Source organism: Trematomus bernacchii, unplaced genomic scaffold (assembly GCF_902827165.1).
Source record: "Trematomus bernacchii unplaced genomic scaffold, fTreBer1.1, whole genome shotgun sequence".
Taxonomy (NCBI): Eukaryota; Metazoa; Chordata; class Actinopteri; order Perciformes; family Nototheniidae; genus Trematomus; species Trematomus bernacchii.
Window position 1 is genome coordinate 936,638 of NW_022987839.1, and position 17,977 is coordinate 954,614.

The 17,977-nt window shown below is 39.6% G+C and overlaps 1 protein-coding gene across 1 annotated transcript; it reads right to left on the bottom strand.

The window, feature by feature from the left end:
• Positions 1–219: 219 nt before the first annotated feature.
• Positions 220–9,656, bottom strand: sppl2 (signal peptide peptidase-like 2). The gene is made up of 15 exons (XM_034152943.1): positions 9,544–9,656; positions 7,842–7,958; positions 7,521–7,703; positions 6,737–6,826; positions 6,377–6,516; positions 5,128–5,270; positions 4,395–4,491; positions 4,077–4,193; positions 3,829–3,910; positions 3,647–3,721; positions 3,496–3,558; positions 3,306–3,405; positions 3,130–3,207; positions 2,551–2,711; positions 220–1,805 (listed from the first exon to the last, which is right to left on the bottom strand). The coding sequence occupies exons 1-15, from the start codon at positions 9,589–9,591 to the stop codon at positions 1,635–1,637; spliced, it is 1,665 nt and encodes a 554-aa protein (XP_034008834.1). The 5' UTR covers positions 9,592–9,656; the 3' UTR covers positions 220–1,634.
• Between the last annotated feature and the right edge of the window lie 8,321 nt (positions 9,657–17,977).

Genomic DNA, 17,977 nt, shown 5'->3' on the forward strand with positions numbered 1-17,977 from the left:
AACAAAAAGATTATGGTATAGCAAAAACATAAAACCAACTCCCACTATCAGTGCATGCACATACCCTGTGATTAAAAAAAAAAAAAAAAAAAAAAAAAAAAAAATCAAAACGTTTTTATAACCCTTTTTCGGTCTCAAAAACAAATCTCTAAAAAATCACATACCTCTCAAAATCTGAAAAAACCCACTGTAATATTGTGCAATAAAAAACACACCAAATTCCAAATACAATGTTTCTTTATTATATGTATTCCTCAACAGAGGCTTTAAAAACCACTTGGTGACAACAAACTGTTGGTGAATAAATAATCTGATGTCCTGGAAAACACATCCAGACAACTAACATCACATCTGACCAAATTATTTGTACTTCTTCCCTCAACGTCTTTACAGGAATGTTGAACTTGTTTAATAGGCCTCGTAAATGGATAAGAAATACATGTATACTCGTGTACAGAGTGATGTCTCCTCTGACTTCCAAAACTAAATTATGATGAGTATTGGATATATTGACACCTTGGGTTCACCCTTTATGAGAATACATAAACATATACAGACATGAGGCAACAGCTTCAGTCATCCCATGAATTAAAAAAAAATATTGTGCAAATGCTTTTTACAACTCATACGTCAAACTGCAGCACATCATCATTTCGATTTCATAAAGCAACTTTTACACTCGACACATTCCTCTTTTCCTCCCGACACAGACTCAATAAGGCCAAACCAACTCTTTTAAGACAACATGGAAGACTACTAGGGGGAACAGAAAAGCAATGGTTGACATTTTAACTGTTGCAGCACCAATACAGTCTACACTTAGGATTATACAGGTTTTTTTTTATGAAGGGTAAAAACTCAACCATAGCATGCAAAACAAAGTATACCAAAAACAACAATCTCTAATAGCTTTGGCTCAGTTAACAACCTTAGCTCCCCATTTTAAAACATCACTGCTTTAGTTTGTAATGTAATGAAAGGATAAGGGACACTAACTTGTGTTTGTATTTGTGTGCTTTTTGGAAAAAATGCATTCGAGCCTACCGTGATCTTTTAAAGGTCCTACCACATCGGAGACTTTTACACAAGTCAGCGATAAACATGCTAGTGCTAATCTGTCACAGCTGATCTTTAGACCTAAGGGTAGCAACTAAAAATTATTTATATTATTGATTATTGTGCCATTTATCCAATTGATTATTGAATTGCCTTTTTTTAAATGTCAGAAAATATAAAATGCTTAGTATAATTTCAAGCCTGCAATGACTTTTTGTTTCCTTCAAATAGCAGTTCAAAGATACCCAGTTTACTTTTATGTATTAACAGTAAAGCCTTAAAATCCTCAACATTAAGAAGCTGGAACCTGAAGATGTTCGGCCTAAAGCCTCATGTAAGTCTTTAGTGTAACAGCTTGTGTAGCTTCCAGATGTGGCTTTTATTCCCTTTTTTAAAAAGGAGGTACAGACTGTAAATGGGTGGTTTTTTTGGTCTTTTTTCTGAGACTTCAGAAAGCACAGATCCCATCAAGTGCAAATAAATGTCTGAACTTGCAATGTCCATTAACTGAGACACAATTTAAAAAAAACACAAATTAAATATGAAGTGAAATGTAAAATGCCGTACTAGAAGTCCTTTCAGTTAGATTTGTTTCCCTCTTCTTTCCCGACCGTTTCCTGAGGCGGTAATTGGGGTGAGTCTTCATCATCATCTTCTTCTGTGGTTTGTGGCTCCGGTTTATTCAAATGATCCTCAGTCGGCGGTGCTGCAGATTGTGTACAGTTGATCGGTGCGAGCGCTATGGCAGGCTGCAGGGGACAAAAACAGTGTCTATATAAGATGGCTGAATGGTGTGGATCAGAAAACTAAATGTAATGGTAACAGAAGACTGAAAAGGCCGTAGATAAGACAAACAAAACAAAAGAATATGCAGTCAACCCACTGTACACGGGTAGATTTAAGGCTTTTCATCACAACCCTATTACACCCAGTTAAAGGAGCCTTAATGTCATCAGAGGTATTCCTGTACGCAGAGATAACAAGTCCCAGATATGCACAAAGAAAAGTGGAAGCATATCAAAGAAAATCCCACATACAAAAACATGCGTATTATTTCAGAAATAACACAAGCTTTTCTAAATCACCGAGCACCACCAATATTTGCTTCATCTAAAAGCTAATCCCTGATGTGTGTACGCAGAAAATAAAAACACATCTACTCTAAAGGGAAAAACCACAAAAAAGGAACCTTAAGCAACATGAAGATGTTTAATGGTAGAGAAGCAAGCCCAGATGGAGTACCTGCAGTGACATTCACAGACAGCTGAGCCCTCAGCAGCAGACTACAGCACACCCACAGTAAAATAAAGGGCAAGGAGCAGCAATGGGAGGGAGGGGACAGTAAAACAGAAAGAAGCACGGATGGTATTATTAAAAGGGGTTACTCAACTTAAGATTCTACTTTACTCTGCATGTTTTTAACTTAAGATTTTTTTTTGTGTTGATGTTTTTTTGTTCTTCGGCAGTAGGCGGTCATATCAAACTGGTATTCACCACAAATCCACTTCCAGTCCAGAACTGGGGCAACTCCTTGCGCCACAGCGCCACACTGAGGCTGGTGAGCAGAGTGCAAGGCACCAGGTAGAGCAAGGCCGGCTGACCCATCTGCATCACGGCCAGCGCCACGAAGGTGATCAGCAGGCCCACGCCGTACGCTACAACCGGAGAGAAGGCAGACACAACGTCAACATTTTTTACATTTTAAATCCAGACAACACTTGATTTCATGCAGATTTCACTCCAAAGCCCCATTCTGATCTGAATTAGGTCTTTAGTGTCTTAGGAGTGATTGACATTAGTGGCACTGCTCAGACATTTTATCAGCTCAAAGTGAAATTTGAATTAAGTAAGAACATAGGGGACATTAAAAAGTGTCTTTGCTAATCTGATATATGGAAACATGTTTCCAGCAACCTATTGTTCAACTTGGGGAAGGATAGTACATGAAATGGGCTCTTGTAATGTCAGCTACAGATAGTCTCTCTTGGCTGGTCCTGCAGAATCAAAATGGGGTTTTCCCTAACACTACCATACCATCATCACAACCCTTATAATACTTATTTATGTACGTACCGATAGTACAGGCCACAAAGTAGATACGGGAGGATTGTGTTAAAATGTCAAATCTGTGACAGTAAACCACCAGCAGACCTGAGAAGAAAACAAAACAGAGAGATTAACAGATCAATAAACAATATAAACTACAATATTCAACTACCTTTTATCAGTTTGAGTTCCTTTTTAATTACCTGGTACTAAGATATCCCCAAAGCCCAGGAGGGAGAAGGGCCGGTCACACAGAGCCAGAGGAGAGAAGTTCAACCTCGGCACTTTGAGCACCATGGGGAGCTGGAGGAAACAAACATTTGTTTATTAGCATTTACTTTTCCTCTGAGCTGAGAGAAGCAAAGGAGTTGTGTTCATTCAAAACGAGCGCACCTTTTCATGATCTGAGGAGTCGGAGGGACCGGCCGCTACCTCCACCATAATACTCTCCCCGCTCTGTGGAGGAAAGGCCGTGGGTAACGCGAGTATGACGCACAGTAACACAGACTGTAGACATTTGAATAGCCTTGAATGAAGAACATACCTTTGTAAAGAAGGGTGTAATAAATACGAAGAAAACATCGTAGATAAAAAGAACCGACAGTAATAAGGTGCAAGCCTGCAGAGACAGAAAGTAAGGTCAGGTGAGATTACAACTAACATACGCAACAAACCCAATGAAAATGTTAAAAACAATATTTTATGTGTATGAGAGTGCTGACTCACCTTAAATGTGGGGAGTCTGACTGTTTTGAGCATGTAGAGACAGAAGGCGATCCCCAGGGTGTCCTGTAACACCCACGCCCACCTGGAGGACACGAGACTGAGTCAGCCAGCAGACCCTTATGTAATGCACCTCCAACATGTACACACACTTCAGAGTCATGCGATTTTTACACTGAGACCAACAGCGAATAAAATGTTTAAGAATACATCATTTGTATACACGTATTTTTTTGTATCTTTGCACTTACTGGTCTTCATTGCGAAACACCATCCAGGTGATGCTGACAGCGATGCAGAAGGCCGTCAGCAGCAGCATGCGGATCTGCGGCCGCTTGTGCAGGTATGGCAGGTTGTTCTCTGGGACCCTGCAGCGGTAAGCAGCCCACACATCAATTAACATAGCCATATCTAAGATGTACATCAACAGTGTAAAGGGGTTTTAAGATAATTAAATCTGTGTAGACAAAGCTTACTAAATGTATGTGTCTGTATGTAAATTATACAATAATACATGACTTCTTTGGTCAGCTATGATTCTGAAATCATACTCATGTGAACAGTCTCACCTGCACTTGCAGAAAGGGATTCTCCGGACAAAAGGCCACAGGCAGCTGTGCAGGCCCACAGAGGAGGCCAGACAGAAGATGGCTATGACCCAAATAGCTGGGGGGTGAGGAAACAGGGGAGGCAGGAGGAGATTGTTACACATGATATATACATTTAATCTTTGACAAATCTAGTCCAATAGGTGTATCAGTTTCACCGCTGTGTGTCCAGTATATAATGTACTGGAGTTCAAATGCAAAGCAGCAGTAAATGGTGGAATTATTAACACATTTTTGCTCAAACCCAACATCTCTTAATGATTTAAACAACTCCTAGGGAGAGGTTTTATATTGTTTTCAAAGCGATCAATTTATCCAACTTGGAAATACAATAATAGCCAAGTAATTTGTGTGCGTATGAAATCAGCTATAAGATGTTACACTGATGTCATAATTAACAACACAAGCCTGCGAGATGCGGTTTAAAATGAGAAAAGACTATTAAGTGGAACTGGAGTTACGATTATGTGTAAAACATTGTCGACCACATTCTTCACATCCTGTTTCATGCATTATTGAGTCATGCCTGACCTCAATGAGTGAAGCAGGAAACACAGCAATAAATCAATTGAGTCTCATAGAAGTGGATCTGACCGAAAAAAAATGTGTTTAACAAAAAGTGAGTATGGACCAGCATGTTGAGAGTTATATCACTTTGGTTGACATCATTGATGTTTGAGTGTATTTGTCGTACCCAGGCTGTCGTAGAAAAAGTAGAGTAGCACCAGCATGCTGCAACACATGACCACGAACACACAGATCATGATGGGGGTGACGTCGACCGTCTCCTCGTCCTGCTTCTCCGCTCCGTCGTCCCTCTTGTGCTTCATGTATCGTCTGCAGGAAAGAACCCAATTTCAGAGAGGCGTGCTGGCCTGAGGTTCTTGTTTCGGACGCTCATAACTCGAGAGGCTCATCTGCTCGCGTTCCAGCTTATTAAACAAAATAGGGTATGGCAGGGATACTCAAGTCCTCTCTTATCATTTTCAAACCAACTAACTAATACTATAACTTGGAAAACAATTGACAATAAACAGATAAGTCGGATAGTTCACTGACTTTACTTTGCACAGCCTGAAAGACCATCACCCTATTTTGACTTTTTTCATGCACCTTATTTACATAAAATACAAAAAATCCCACGGGAACTCATTAAATAGTGTGGCGCGGAAACATGGCTCCTTTTTTGGGGGCTGGTGAAGTTGAGTATAACTGGACTAGCGCAGCACAGATAGCTTGCTCTTAGTTTTAAACAGTATTTACTGATGGTTGGGACTTTCCAAAGCAGCCAGGATGATCACCTCATCATGCACAGATAATATTTACCACCATGTGGCTGCCTGGGCTACTTCCTTCCTTAGTTCAACACACACACTTATACTCCAAACAGTTTTCTTGCCCGTGGTGCTGTGCGTCAGACTGTGACCTGAGTCACCGTGCCAACTCGGTCAGGAAGAACTGACTCTCATTGGCTCGAGCCGTGAGTCACCCGTACAGCCTCAAATAACCAACTGAACACACACTTTACTAAGAGAGAAGACTGAGCAATCATATGCTCGTAGTTCTCTGCCAAGAGAACTGGGACTCATTTTCCCTGGAGACGACCCCCCTGGTAACTTCACTTTGATTTATATTTAGCAGTCTGTATTAAAAGAGCTGTATGTGTACAGGAAGAAGGAAGCTCTGCATCCTGTGATGATGTAATGTAACGGAAAGAACAAACCACATCATCTTTGAAAATCATCTACCTTTTTTGTCCTTAAAATATATTTTTTACTAGTTTCCAGTTTGGATTTAAAAAGTTCCAACCAAGAAAGGGGGTACCCTCTATTCTTAAAATATAAAACCACTGGGTTATTTCTGTATACATTGTAACCCACTTAAGCATTCAAAATGAGTAATATTCCACATTAAATGTCAGTTTCCTCCATCGTTTCACTCACTTCTTGGTGTCTCTGCTGCCGGCCCAGTATCCTCCAATAGCAACGGTTCCCACTGCCATCAGAAAGATGATCACCATGTTGTAGTCCAGCACCGGCTCACTGGGAGCATACATGGCGACCTGTCTTTCTTCACCAAATTTCTGCAGCAGTTCGAAACAACATTTAGTCGAGGCTTTTTTTAAGCTCGACACAACAAAATCCTCCTTAGTAGATTCTCATCAAACATGCATTATTTAGCATTTGGCAGAGATCCACTTTCCTGTCTCTCCAGAGGCGGACTCTAAAATGTTTATGGCGAGTTGACACGGACACAGTTGAACACTCAGGTTTGTTTTAGTCTCCTGTTGAATGGCCCCTCACCTTGATAATCTCCAGCATATCAGTGTAGCTGAGCAGCGCTACAGGAATGTCAATCTCTTCATACTGAGTCCTGTTTCCTGCTGGGGGTGTCTGTAATTCAAAACAAAATAAAAACACATGTCTGTTTTCCGAAGTGCCAAATGCAATGTTCTCTTGATGCACAATGTAATAAGCTACATCTTTAAGATTTAGAGGCAAAGTTCCTTCCTTTTCAGTGGAACACCATGGGACATTATTTTAGGGAGATAAAAATCGAACAGTTGTCAACTATTTTGTTGATTTTTAAATTGTGCTATGAGTTACACATATGTTTGTACATTTGAAAGATATTGTTGCAACTCCAAAATGTAGAAAATTGTTGCAGTAGAAGACGGAAATAACAAAACTGACAACACATTTGAAAGTTGCATAAATGAAGTAATATCTTTACCTATTCTCTCACTGCAGCTACAATGCCTGTGTTTCATATCGGGACAATTAACTAGCTCGCAGCTGCATAGCTACAGCTCTAGGCATGGCCAGGCTTGTAGTGATTTACACCTCTTTTAATACTCGTTTCCTCGTTGTGAAAAGAAAAGGGAAATAGGGTTTGGTAGCAGTCAATCAAATGTCAGTGTTGGATGATTTTGAAAGTTGAGAACATTTCATTTTTGCATAGTAACATTTACTTTTGAGTGAAACAGCTGTAACACCCTTACATTTGTTTTTATTAATTTTCCAAAATAAGGCACAGGGGTGGCATATCAGAGACAGAGGGACTTTTTAGAGTAATAAGCATGTTTACCAGTCTGTCCTTGCTGACGATGAGCAGGCCCTTGGCTCCGTTAATCTGGGCCAGTCTGACCTTTTCATAGAAAGTGCAGTTTCCTCTCATCACCATGGGGATGCGATTTGGGAATCCTCCCTCTGGGACGTCAGAGGGCGAGCACAGGACCGATGAAGTCAGGTCATAGATTGGAAGACGAGACTTTAAGACACACACAAAGGGTGCAACGTTAAGCGCATTCTGTTAGGGGTCAACTCTTACCATGAATAAAAGGTCACAAAGTGTCTTTTTTTATGAATAGGCACTGCAGACACGTCTTGTTGCTCGCTCGTGACTTACTGCCTTGTTGAGGTCCTGAGGTAGACGGGCCCACTGAGAGTTGAAGAATATGCAGTAATCCTTCCCTTTGCTCTTGCCCATGTCACTGAAATGGGCCATGCCGTACTCTCCCACCACCTGTCAACATGACAACAACATCACTCCACGTCCATCAAACATTTATAAATTGATTTTTTTATAGTACATAGACTTGAACATTATTTCCATGTGAACTGTCGTTGCTGTTCTGTAACAAGGTTACATTCAAAACCATTGCTGTAAATGTATCCTGTTTATTTGTATTTTCTAAACAATGAAGAATGTTAAAGTTGACACTTTGAATTTGAGTTTGTTTTTTATGTATTGCAGTTTTTTTTAAATACTAGCCATAATATATACATTTGGAGGTGAAACATAATTTGAGTAAGATAGGTAGCCCACTCACTTTTAATTAACTATATAATTAAACAACAATGCGCATTCCCAAAGCTGTGACAATGGAAGCTGAAGTTGATGCCAGGTGTGGCTGATTAACTGTTGCCCTGCTGCAATTTGATTGGCTGATTGCCAAATACTGTTTTCTAATTGGCGCTTAGCTGTCAGACGTCTGAATTTCACCTATAAAGATATTAACTTCGATCCCCATGAACAATGTAGAGTATTTCCTACAGCACATATAAGTATGCCTTTTGCTGAAAATCTTGAGATAAAACTGAGAGTGAATAGTAAAGGGGCATTCAGGAGTTGAACAGATATGTGCTCTGTCTAATTATCATGTGTTAAACTCAGTGGGAAATTGGCAAAGTGCATTATGTCAAATTGTAAGATGTTGTAATTGTCGAAAGTCATTAGGATTTGTACAATGGTGGAATGTAACTAAGAACATTTACTCAAGTACACTTTGGAGTATTAATGCCACGTTATACTACTACTCCAATACCTTTGGAAATCACATGTTGTAATGTTTACTCCACCCTTTATTTGCCAACATTTGATGAATTATAGAAAAAAACACTTGGCAGTGTATTATGTGTTTGAGATTAGCCCCTCCTTCAAAACATACAGTATGAATGCATCACTAGTTATAATAGTTGAAATGGGCTATTCTTGATAATGAGTATTTTTTACATATTGCAGGTTTTGTATATTTTGATGCCTATACTTCTACATAAGTAGAGTTTGGATCATAAGATCTATATTTGTCTTTGTGGTTTTAGGCTACTACTTAAGTAAATAAAACATAGTACTTGTTTTATTATAACAAAGATGATGTCAAATGGCTTACAGGCAAGAGAAGAATAAAACACTTGGTAATACTTTAGAGTACAGTTGGTTTGATGACATTACAAGGACATTATAATCGGCTGAGAATTTTTTTTACCATCCAGCCCAGATGCTCAGACGCGTTACCAGAGATGTGAGTTAATGGCTAACATTTTCCTAATGTCGGGCTAATCGATACTGAATCGCAGTCGGCCATTAAAAACTCTAGTGGTTAAACATGAAGCAGTGAATCATACATAATCCTGCTTCGTTAATTTTGCCTCAAAGTGTGAAAGATGTGCCTGTTTCCAGGGCCCTCGGTGATCTCCGCAAGCTAACAGGCATAGCATCGCAGCTAATACATCCCGAAAACACGGCTGTTTTTGCCAGCCATGTCTGACAATGCAATGTAAACGTGCAGAGAAACAGTTTATGAAGAAATACCCTCTGTCTCTCTCACCTTATGTATGAGAAAAGCGGCCCAAAGCAGTGTTTCAGGGACCCTCATGATGCGTAGCTTGTTGTTGTTTCCCCCATCAACCACCCAACCAACCGCTCCACTCAAAGCGCCTTGCACTAACCCCCACCAGCTGTTCCAAGCCACGCCCATTTTTCTTTTCGGAGTTTTTCTATTGGCTGTCACCGTCAGAAACGAGTGAACACGTCCCTGATTGGTTGAAGTCAAAGTCAGTCAAAAAGAACACAGAAAAGTGGAAATATCCTCCTGGGACCAGTGTTAATTTCGTCAACGAAAACTATGACGAAAAATGTTCGTCAACGACCTTTTTTACATGACTAAGACGAGACGATAACGAGCTAAAAATAGATTCTTGATAACGAAAATTTGACGAAATGTATATTTAGTTTTCGTTAACGAGACGAGACGGGACTAAGGTGTTAATGGTGGACTAGCGGACATTCAAAATGCAGCATATTTTCCCCCAATTGCCCGTCTTGTCTGTCAAAATGCATCATACATTTCTAACTTGCAATATCATTATTTCCGCTCTCTTCACTCCAGAAGAGCGATCTCTCTCTGTCTCTCTGTGTGCGGGGGGCGGGGCCTAACAGACACGCTGCAGCGGCACACATGCCCCTTTCACACCGGCGCTTTTCCAGCTCCTGCTGGGAGCTAGAGCCTGAAAAGCGCCGGTTTTTCCTGTTCACACCGCAGCGGCGGCGCGTCATAGCTCCGGAATGCGGTTCACTTCCAGCTCCAAAAAGTTGTCGGTCCAGAGGCAAGAGCTTTGGAGCTATGACGCGGCGTCGCTTACGTCTCTTACGTCTCTTACGTCGAGGCGTGCAGGAAACCTTACTTTGACCATCCGTTCGCTGTTATTGATCATTGTGGAGAGCAGGCAGACGTTTGGTTTGTTATTATAGCAGCTATCGGATGGAATTAATACATGGGCTGTACAGGTTGTCATGTCCGACTATCACAAGTAGAATCATAATGAAAAATACGCCGGTAAAAAGTGCCTGGAGAAAACGGCTTAGCAAGTAGTCCGTTTAGCTTCGGTTGCTATGCTAACATCACCCATGTTATACCAGAGAAACTTTCATAACAGCGTTGTGATGCCAAACAGCGTCAATTCAGACTGACACACATTCACTTAAGGGGAACTGGGGATATGTATCAGCTGCTTGTGTGACAGTCAGACAGTGAATACTTTAGAGCCGTGTGAGCTAACCCGGAGCTAACGGGAGAATACACTCCCGTTGAAGAGCAGCCAGCACTGCAGCGGTCGGTAAATGCTGAAACACATTAATAAACAATGAACCACGGCACTCTGGAGAAAAGTATAAGGTTGGAGAAGTCGTTATTTAATTTAATCTGGCTTCGTATGATTAAAAGCAACACGATCGTCGACCCGACGCAGTCCCCCCCCCGTTGTTGTGGGAGAAAATCTCTCGGCAGCTCTGGGCAGTGTGAACAGAGCGGGAGCTGAAAAGGGAAACGGGAGCTGAACCAGAAAAGCTCTCGCTAGGAGCTAGAAAGGGAAAAGCGCTGGTGTGAAAGCCGCAACAGAGATCTGCCGGGGACGGAGCGTTCAGAAGTATAGAGACACTACAAGGCTCGATGTGGACAAAGCTCGTTTGCCATGTTTTCGCGTTAGCGCGTTGACACGAGTAGAGTAGTCTGTCCAAACAGCCGGCCAAAAGGCGTCATATTCAGTCGGAGAAATGCACAATTTTCGACTTCCTTAACTCGTAGCTCTGTTGCCCCAATTACGACATCAGGTGTGCAGAGGTGGGAGAAGTACTCAGATCTTGTCGCTAAGTAAAAAAATACCATAGTGTAGGAAGAGTTCCTCAAGTCAAAGTATGATCATCAAAATATAGTTAAAGTAGCGACAGTACAAGTAGTGATTGTGCAGATTGTTCCATTTCAGAATAATATATATGATATGTTTTATAATGATTGATCATTAAAGTGTTCTCAAAGCTGGTAAAGGTGCAGCTAGTTTGAATGATATATTATATATCTGTATACTGCAGGGTAGCTTGTGAATTTACTAAAGTCTGAGTTAACACTTGATTATATTTCACATCATTCATCCACATCTGTAAAGTAACTAAAGGTATTAAATACATGTAGTGGAGTAGAAGAACACCATTTAACTATGAACTGTAGTGGAGTAGAAGTACACAGTAGCAAAACATTTAAATACTCCAGTAAAGTACAAGTACCTCAACATTTTACTCAAGTACAGTACAATATTTTAACATAATTATATATATTTAATTTATTTCACATTTTAAATAAAGCAATTAATTCGGTTAACAATTTGTTAGTTTTTTCCTTTAAAAAATAACAAAAAGTAAATACAAGAATACCGTTAAAGTACCGGATCGATAAGCAGTATTGATAAGACTAGCAGTACCGTAGAAAACCTTAATGATACCCATCCCTAGATATTACACAAGTAAAGTGTTAAGAGAGTGAAATGTTGCTTTACGAATTTCAACACTTGATGCTGTCACCTTGATTACAATTTCAGATACCTGTATTTGCCTAACTGAATTGGTTTAAAGAGAGAAAACATTTTGACTAAAAGTTGACTAAAATGTAATTTTTCATCGACTAAAAGTAAACTAAAACGTTTTGAGTTTTCGTCGACTAAAACTAGACTAACACGTTTTGAGTTTTCGTCGACTAAAACTAGACTAAAACTATGAAGGATAGAAATGACTAAAATGTGACTAAAACTAATTACCATTTTCGTCTAAAGACTAAGACTCAAAAACAGCTGCCAAAATTAACACTGCCTGGGACCCGAGAAAAAAAAGTGTCTTCCAATTTCCTTTTTTTTGTGATTTCCTACCTATTTAGGGTTAAAATAACATCTTGCAATTTAGACTTTTTTAATTTAATTTAATTTTTAAATGTTACAGTATGTCCACTGTAGAGGACGTCGGGACCATTTTAGTTTGAAAAGACAGCCAAAATTAACAGATAGACTATGTAACGTATTATGGTTATAGAGTGATATTAATACAATAATACATTAACCTTTATTTAAAACATGAATAAGTAATTGATCTGAACATTGCTGTTTATTTGGTCACTAAAAAACTAGTTTGGTTTTTGATGAATCTTTCCAGATTTTCAAAGACTTTGTAGTGGGAAAAGTACCTCATTGACTCCAGTCGGCACGGGCTGAAGGGTCATCTTGACTAGTTTTATGGATGTGGTCTCCATTTGACCATGCTCATAGAAACAAAGCTTGCATTCCTGAGGCAATTCTCATTTTTCATGGCTCCACTTAAAATAAAAACAACAATAAGACATACGTGCTACTCTTGGCCCACAGAGGGCCATGTCTTTCCAGCTCGTCCCTATCTGTCTCTCTGTCTGTATCTGTGCGCTCATGGAGCCTCCTGCATCTTTCCCCCCTTCTTCTTGACCCTCTTCTATCCCAGGTGTGAAATCCTCATCTCTCTCATCATCTGAGAGCTCAAAATCTGAATCTCCCTTAACTATCTGGTACAGAAAATGTCTGCTTCAGTTCCGTCTCCTGCAACAAAATATTGAGTGATTAAGTCCATGAAGATGGTCCTGACGTCCACTAGAATGGACATTTATAAAAGAGCTGTTATTTGAAAACTTGAATTATTTAATTGCTTTCAGAACTAATTATATAGTTCCTCACATGTTAATAAACAAGAACATATATGATTTTCATGGTAAAAATTACAATTATTCAACAATATTTGACTTCTCCTCCTGCTTCTATAAAATCTTGTTTTTGGTATGCCAGCCATTTTGGATGAAAAGAAAGAGGAACTTCCCAGCATGCAATTTTAACCAATGACATATCACTGGAAAGACCAGGGTGTCCTCTGTACAGTACATCAGGGATTGATAGAGTAGCTCAAAAGAGTAAAAGGAGATGCATGTTAACAAAATGTCCACTACAGTGGACATTTTCAATGGGCTGGGTCCCAGGAGGATATAAGTAGGCCTAATATGAATCTACGATTAGTTCAATTTATAAGACTTGAACACGGTTTAGTTCCTGAGCTTGACACTTGACACATTACATTTTTAATATAGGGTTTTATAAACTGTTTCCACCTCTGTACCCTATATTGTTTTGATTTGTTCTCATTATAATAATAATTCCTTTGATTTAAGGCAGCCTTTCACGACACCCAAGGACACCATACAATTCAGTAAATACTCTAAGAGGTTAAAAGCAACCGAACAGGATAAAACCCAAACAGGCTATCGTGGAAGAGAGACAGAGTCTGGGAGCAGTGCAGCTAAAAGCCAGAGCAAAACACTTGTTCTTGTATCTGTTTGTGTTCTTTAATGTCAATTTCTGTTATGTCTGTTAATGCCAGGGTTATAAGAAACCAGTTAAAGAGAACACGCTTATTTTTATATTTCCAAAACAAAAGTGCTGATTTTTGTTTCAGTCAAAAGAATCAAGCCTTAGAAACAGATGTGTCATTTTGGAGGAGAAAATGGGGTAAAAATGTGTGGTTTTACCTCGGTAGTAATAGGTCAGCAGGGGTCGCTATACTACAGGGAAAGTTTAAAAGTTATCAGTCCACAATAGAGAGATTGATATTGGAGACATAGGAACTTAAACCAAAGAGCATATGAGTAATAAGAATAGATCTCAGCAGTCCTGCATAGACCTCTGGTTGATCTCCTCAGACATAGAACATAAGTTGGATTCAGTACTAAAAGAACCCTCAGTCTTTACAGATCATACTGCTGTTATCGCAAAAGTCAATCTGGGACCAATCAGACATAACTGTATCTGGGATTACTGGAAATTAACCAAAACACTCTTATTAAATACTGAATTTAAAACCGAAACTCAGAAATATTGACAATGCAGTGGCTTTTTAATGCTTTGCCTAGGAGGAGTGTGCTGCAGCTTCTTAGATATCCAGATACTGAGGCCTCAGTGGTTGATCTTTCTAATAGCAGTATATTCCTTGGTGAAGTGGTCGTTCATATACATTTGCGAGCATTTGTTGTTAGGTTGCTGTTAGGTTAGCCCAGTCTAGCGTCATGATAAGACAATTCATAACAAATTGTTTATTTACATTTATAGAAGAATACGTGACATTACATGTCATTTGTTAGACGCTTTTATCCAAAGCGACTTACATACATTCAGTACTGTGGACAATCCCCACAGGAGCAATTTGGGGTGAAGTGTCTTGCCCAGGGACACAACGACATGCTGACTGCAGTGGGACTCGAACTTGCTATCCCCTGATTCGAAGTCCAGCACACTTCCCACTGAGCCACAGCCTCCCCCTGTCATCAACTGTCAGTCCAGGGGGGAGAGCAGAGCAGTAAGGTAGATATAAGAATCTAAGATATATTAGAGGGGACTACAATGAATATCAGGAAGACAAGTCAAATGATATGTGGGCTGATTGACTAATATTCCAGTTCTAATAAGGTGCAAGATGAACTTCGAAATACAGTTTAAAAATATTATACCGTGCAAAGAGCATGGTGATTATTAAAAGAATAATATGCCACAGCTGACTGCCACTATCATAGGGGCGTCATTAAAGTGCAATGTCATTATTGTGTATTTTGTTTGCTTATAAAGCTGTGCAAAATAGCCATTGATGGAAGCAACGCACCTGTTGTCCAGACATAAACCACACCCTTGTTCCCATGTTTGACTCTTACCCTTTAGACATAAAATGAGGATTCTGATCTAATCTAAATACACATATTCACATCATGATGTTTCTGCCAACAATATCATGGTCTGTCATTTGTTCTTGCATTTAAAAAGTAAAATGTTTAAACCCTTCGTGGTTTTTGGGTTGTACATCAATCTGTTCCTTCTACCCAGAACCCTCTATTTTCATATCTGATATTGTTTTTGTAACATTACCTCTCTGCTGACGTCTTTGCATCTTGGATCTCGTTGCTTAACCTTCAAGATCTTAGTCAGGTATTTTTATCCTGCAGGCAAAAAATGTTTATTGCTCTTCAATGGAAAAAATCTGAAGCAGCAACTATTAATCAATGGATAAATAACCTTTTAACCTGCCTGGCCATGAAAACAGTGACGTCTGCTGCTAAAGTCAGACCTTTATCCTCTACCTGGAAAATAAGATACCCAACCACCTATATGTACTTTCTGATGAAGATAAATAAATGTAGATTATGCATGACAGAATGATGAACATATGAAATCCAATACAATTATAATTCAACAAGAACAGAAAAGTGCATGGACAATGTGAACTTGATCCATTAACAACTATAACTGCTAATATTAAATAGCATCTAAGTCATATATACTGACTTCATTAAATAGACTCTTGAAACATAAGTAGAAGCATTGCTGCTTCATATATCTAAAAATATACCACTTATTATTATGTCAGTGTGTTACAATACACAGAGCTACTGGAGTAATAATCGAAGTAGTACAGGCTTAACATTAAAATAACTTTGGTCTAAAAGCCTTCTCAACTATGCACAACCAAACAGCTGGTGATTTTCACCTCCGTGTATGATGGAGTGGAGTTGTGAAGGGATGGATGAAGGATGGCAAAAACATTTAAAAAGTCATGTGATGTGTGAATGAATATTAGATTTTTTTGGTAGGTGGGAAAAATCTGCATTTTCATTTAGCAAAGTTAAATAAAGAGCCAAATAATGCAAGGACAGCAAAAATGACAACCATCCGAGTTTCTTCCCCCCCCCCCCCCCCCTTGGTGTGAAAAGCCTTTCAGCACTGGGCTTGAGCAAACCAACTGTGGCTCATTAAAGTGACAGATCTCTGGTCCTTGGCTGGTAAGATCAAGCTGAGACATTGTCAAAGATGCAACTGTACTGAGTTACAGAGCCAAATATAACAGATTGCCACTTCCCTCAACCACGTCCATACACTACACACTGTTAGAGTTTGGAGCTGTAGGTGGGGATCTCTGGTTGTACTTCCGTAGTCAATGAACATGTTTGTACAGAAGCTGCAGAGCTTAGGGCTGACGCGTTACTATTGTTGCGAAATGGGCTTGTCTCAATATGACTCCATGTATCGTGCAGGTGTGACATACTTGATAAGTCAGATGTGCGGGTGTTGCCACAGCAAACGTTATCAATACTAGGCGTCCATTATTGTTCCCTGAGACTTATTGCTGTGATAAATGTGTTTTCAGTGTGAAAAACGGATCATATAGCAGTAAGTTTGATTGAACACAGAACTGTACTGGCAGTGTCCAAATATCCATTGCATGACATCAAGCACTTTAGGCTGCTAAAACTAGTACTAGTTTGTGTTCTTGGTGGCATTAATATACACTGTAATCTGTTCCACCATACCCATGTCATTGTGATGTATACTTAGCAAGACTTTGACTTTACTCCCAAGACGATCCTGTGGCTTTTCGGGGAGTTTTTACCATACAAGGAGAAGAGTTTAGTATGGTTTCCTGTGGGAGGGTTCTGATTTCTCTCACTCTGCATCTGATTCACCCTGTCTCTATTCCTCTCTCCTTTACCACCTCTCCTTTTCTCCCTCCCTTGTCTCCTGGATGAGCTCCAAACCTCCTTTCTGCTCACTGTACAAGCTGAAGGGAATCTTATTAAAGAAAAACCTCACTAAAAGACTTCCAAAATCAATATTTGTTATCTTGAATAACCAGAATTGTATGTGAGCAATGCATTATCATAACATTGTGTGCAACCAGCATCCTGACAAACCAAATAAGGCACACAGTTACAATCTCATGATGTCAGCCTGTGTAAACCCGAAGACTGTAGGGCTATCAAACTGTCACCACTTTCATAAACCTATGCCAAAAAAGGCTGACGACTTCTTCCCCTGCTAGAAAGAATCCTAGCAGTTTTGGTCTATAACAGAAAATATGTGAATATCTATATATCTGCTGGCTTTCAATTTGGCAGATTCAGTCACACACTGCGCAGTTATTTACATACCTCTGATATGAGGCAGAACCTCACCGCAAATGATCTCAGACAATAAAACAGTCATGACTATCCCTATAAAAAAACATCATAAATCTCCAAAATGGCCACAAAAACTATAAGCTTGGTTTTGCAACAAGCTTTTTTTGTGTTAATGGCAATGGTTAAACTTTCCCAACACATAAAGAAAGGTAAACAGATTTCGATGGACAGCAACAACTCTTCCTGGCCATCTTCTTCTGTGCTAAACAACAATAAGGGCCATGTCTGTATAAGGAATAACATCAAATGTAAATGGATACCCCCCCCCCCCCCCCCCAGTGATCATGGCGATGAAACATGAAAATCAAAACATGCATGTGTCCAGGTCTATCTTCAGTCTCTTAAATGGTCACTGCATGCTTCACTTTTCTTTGAGTTTCCTTGTAATCTTTATTTTTAGTCGGGGCAGCTGGCAGAGAAAAGTTGA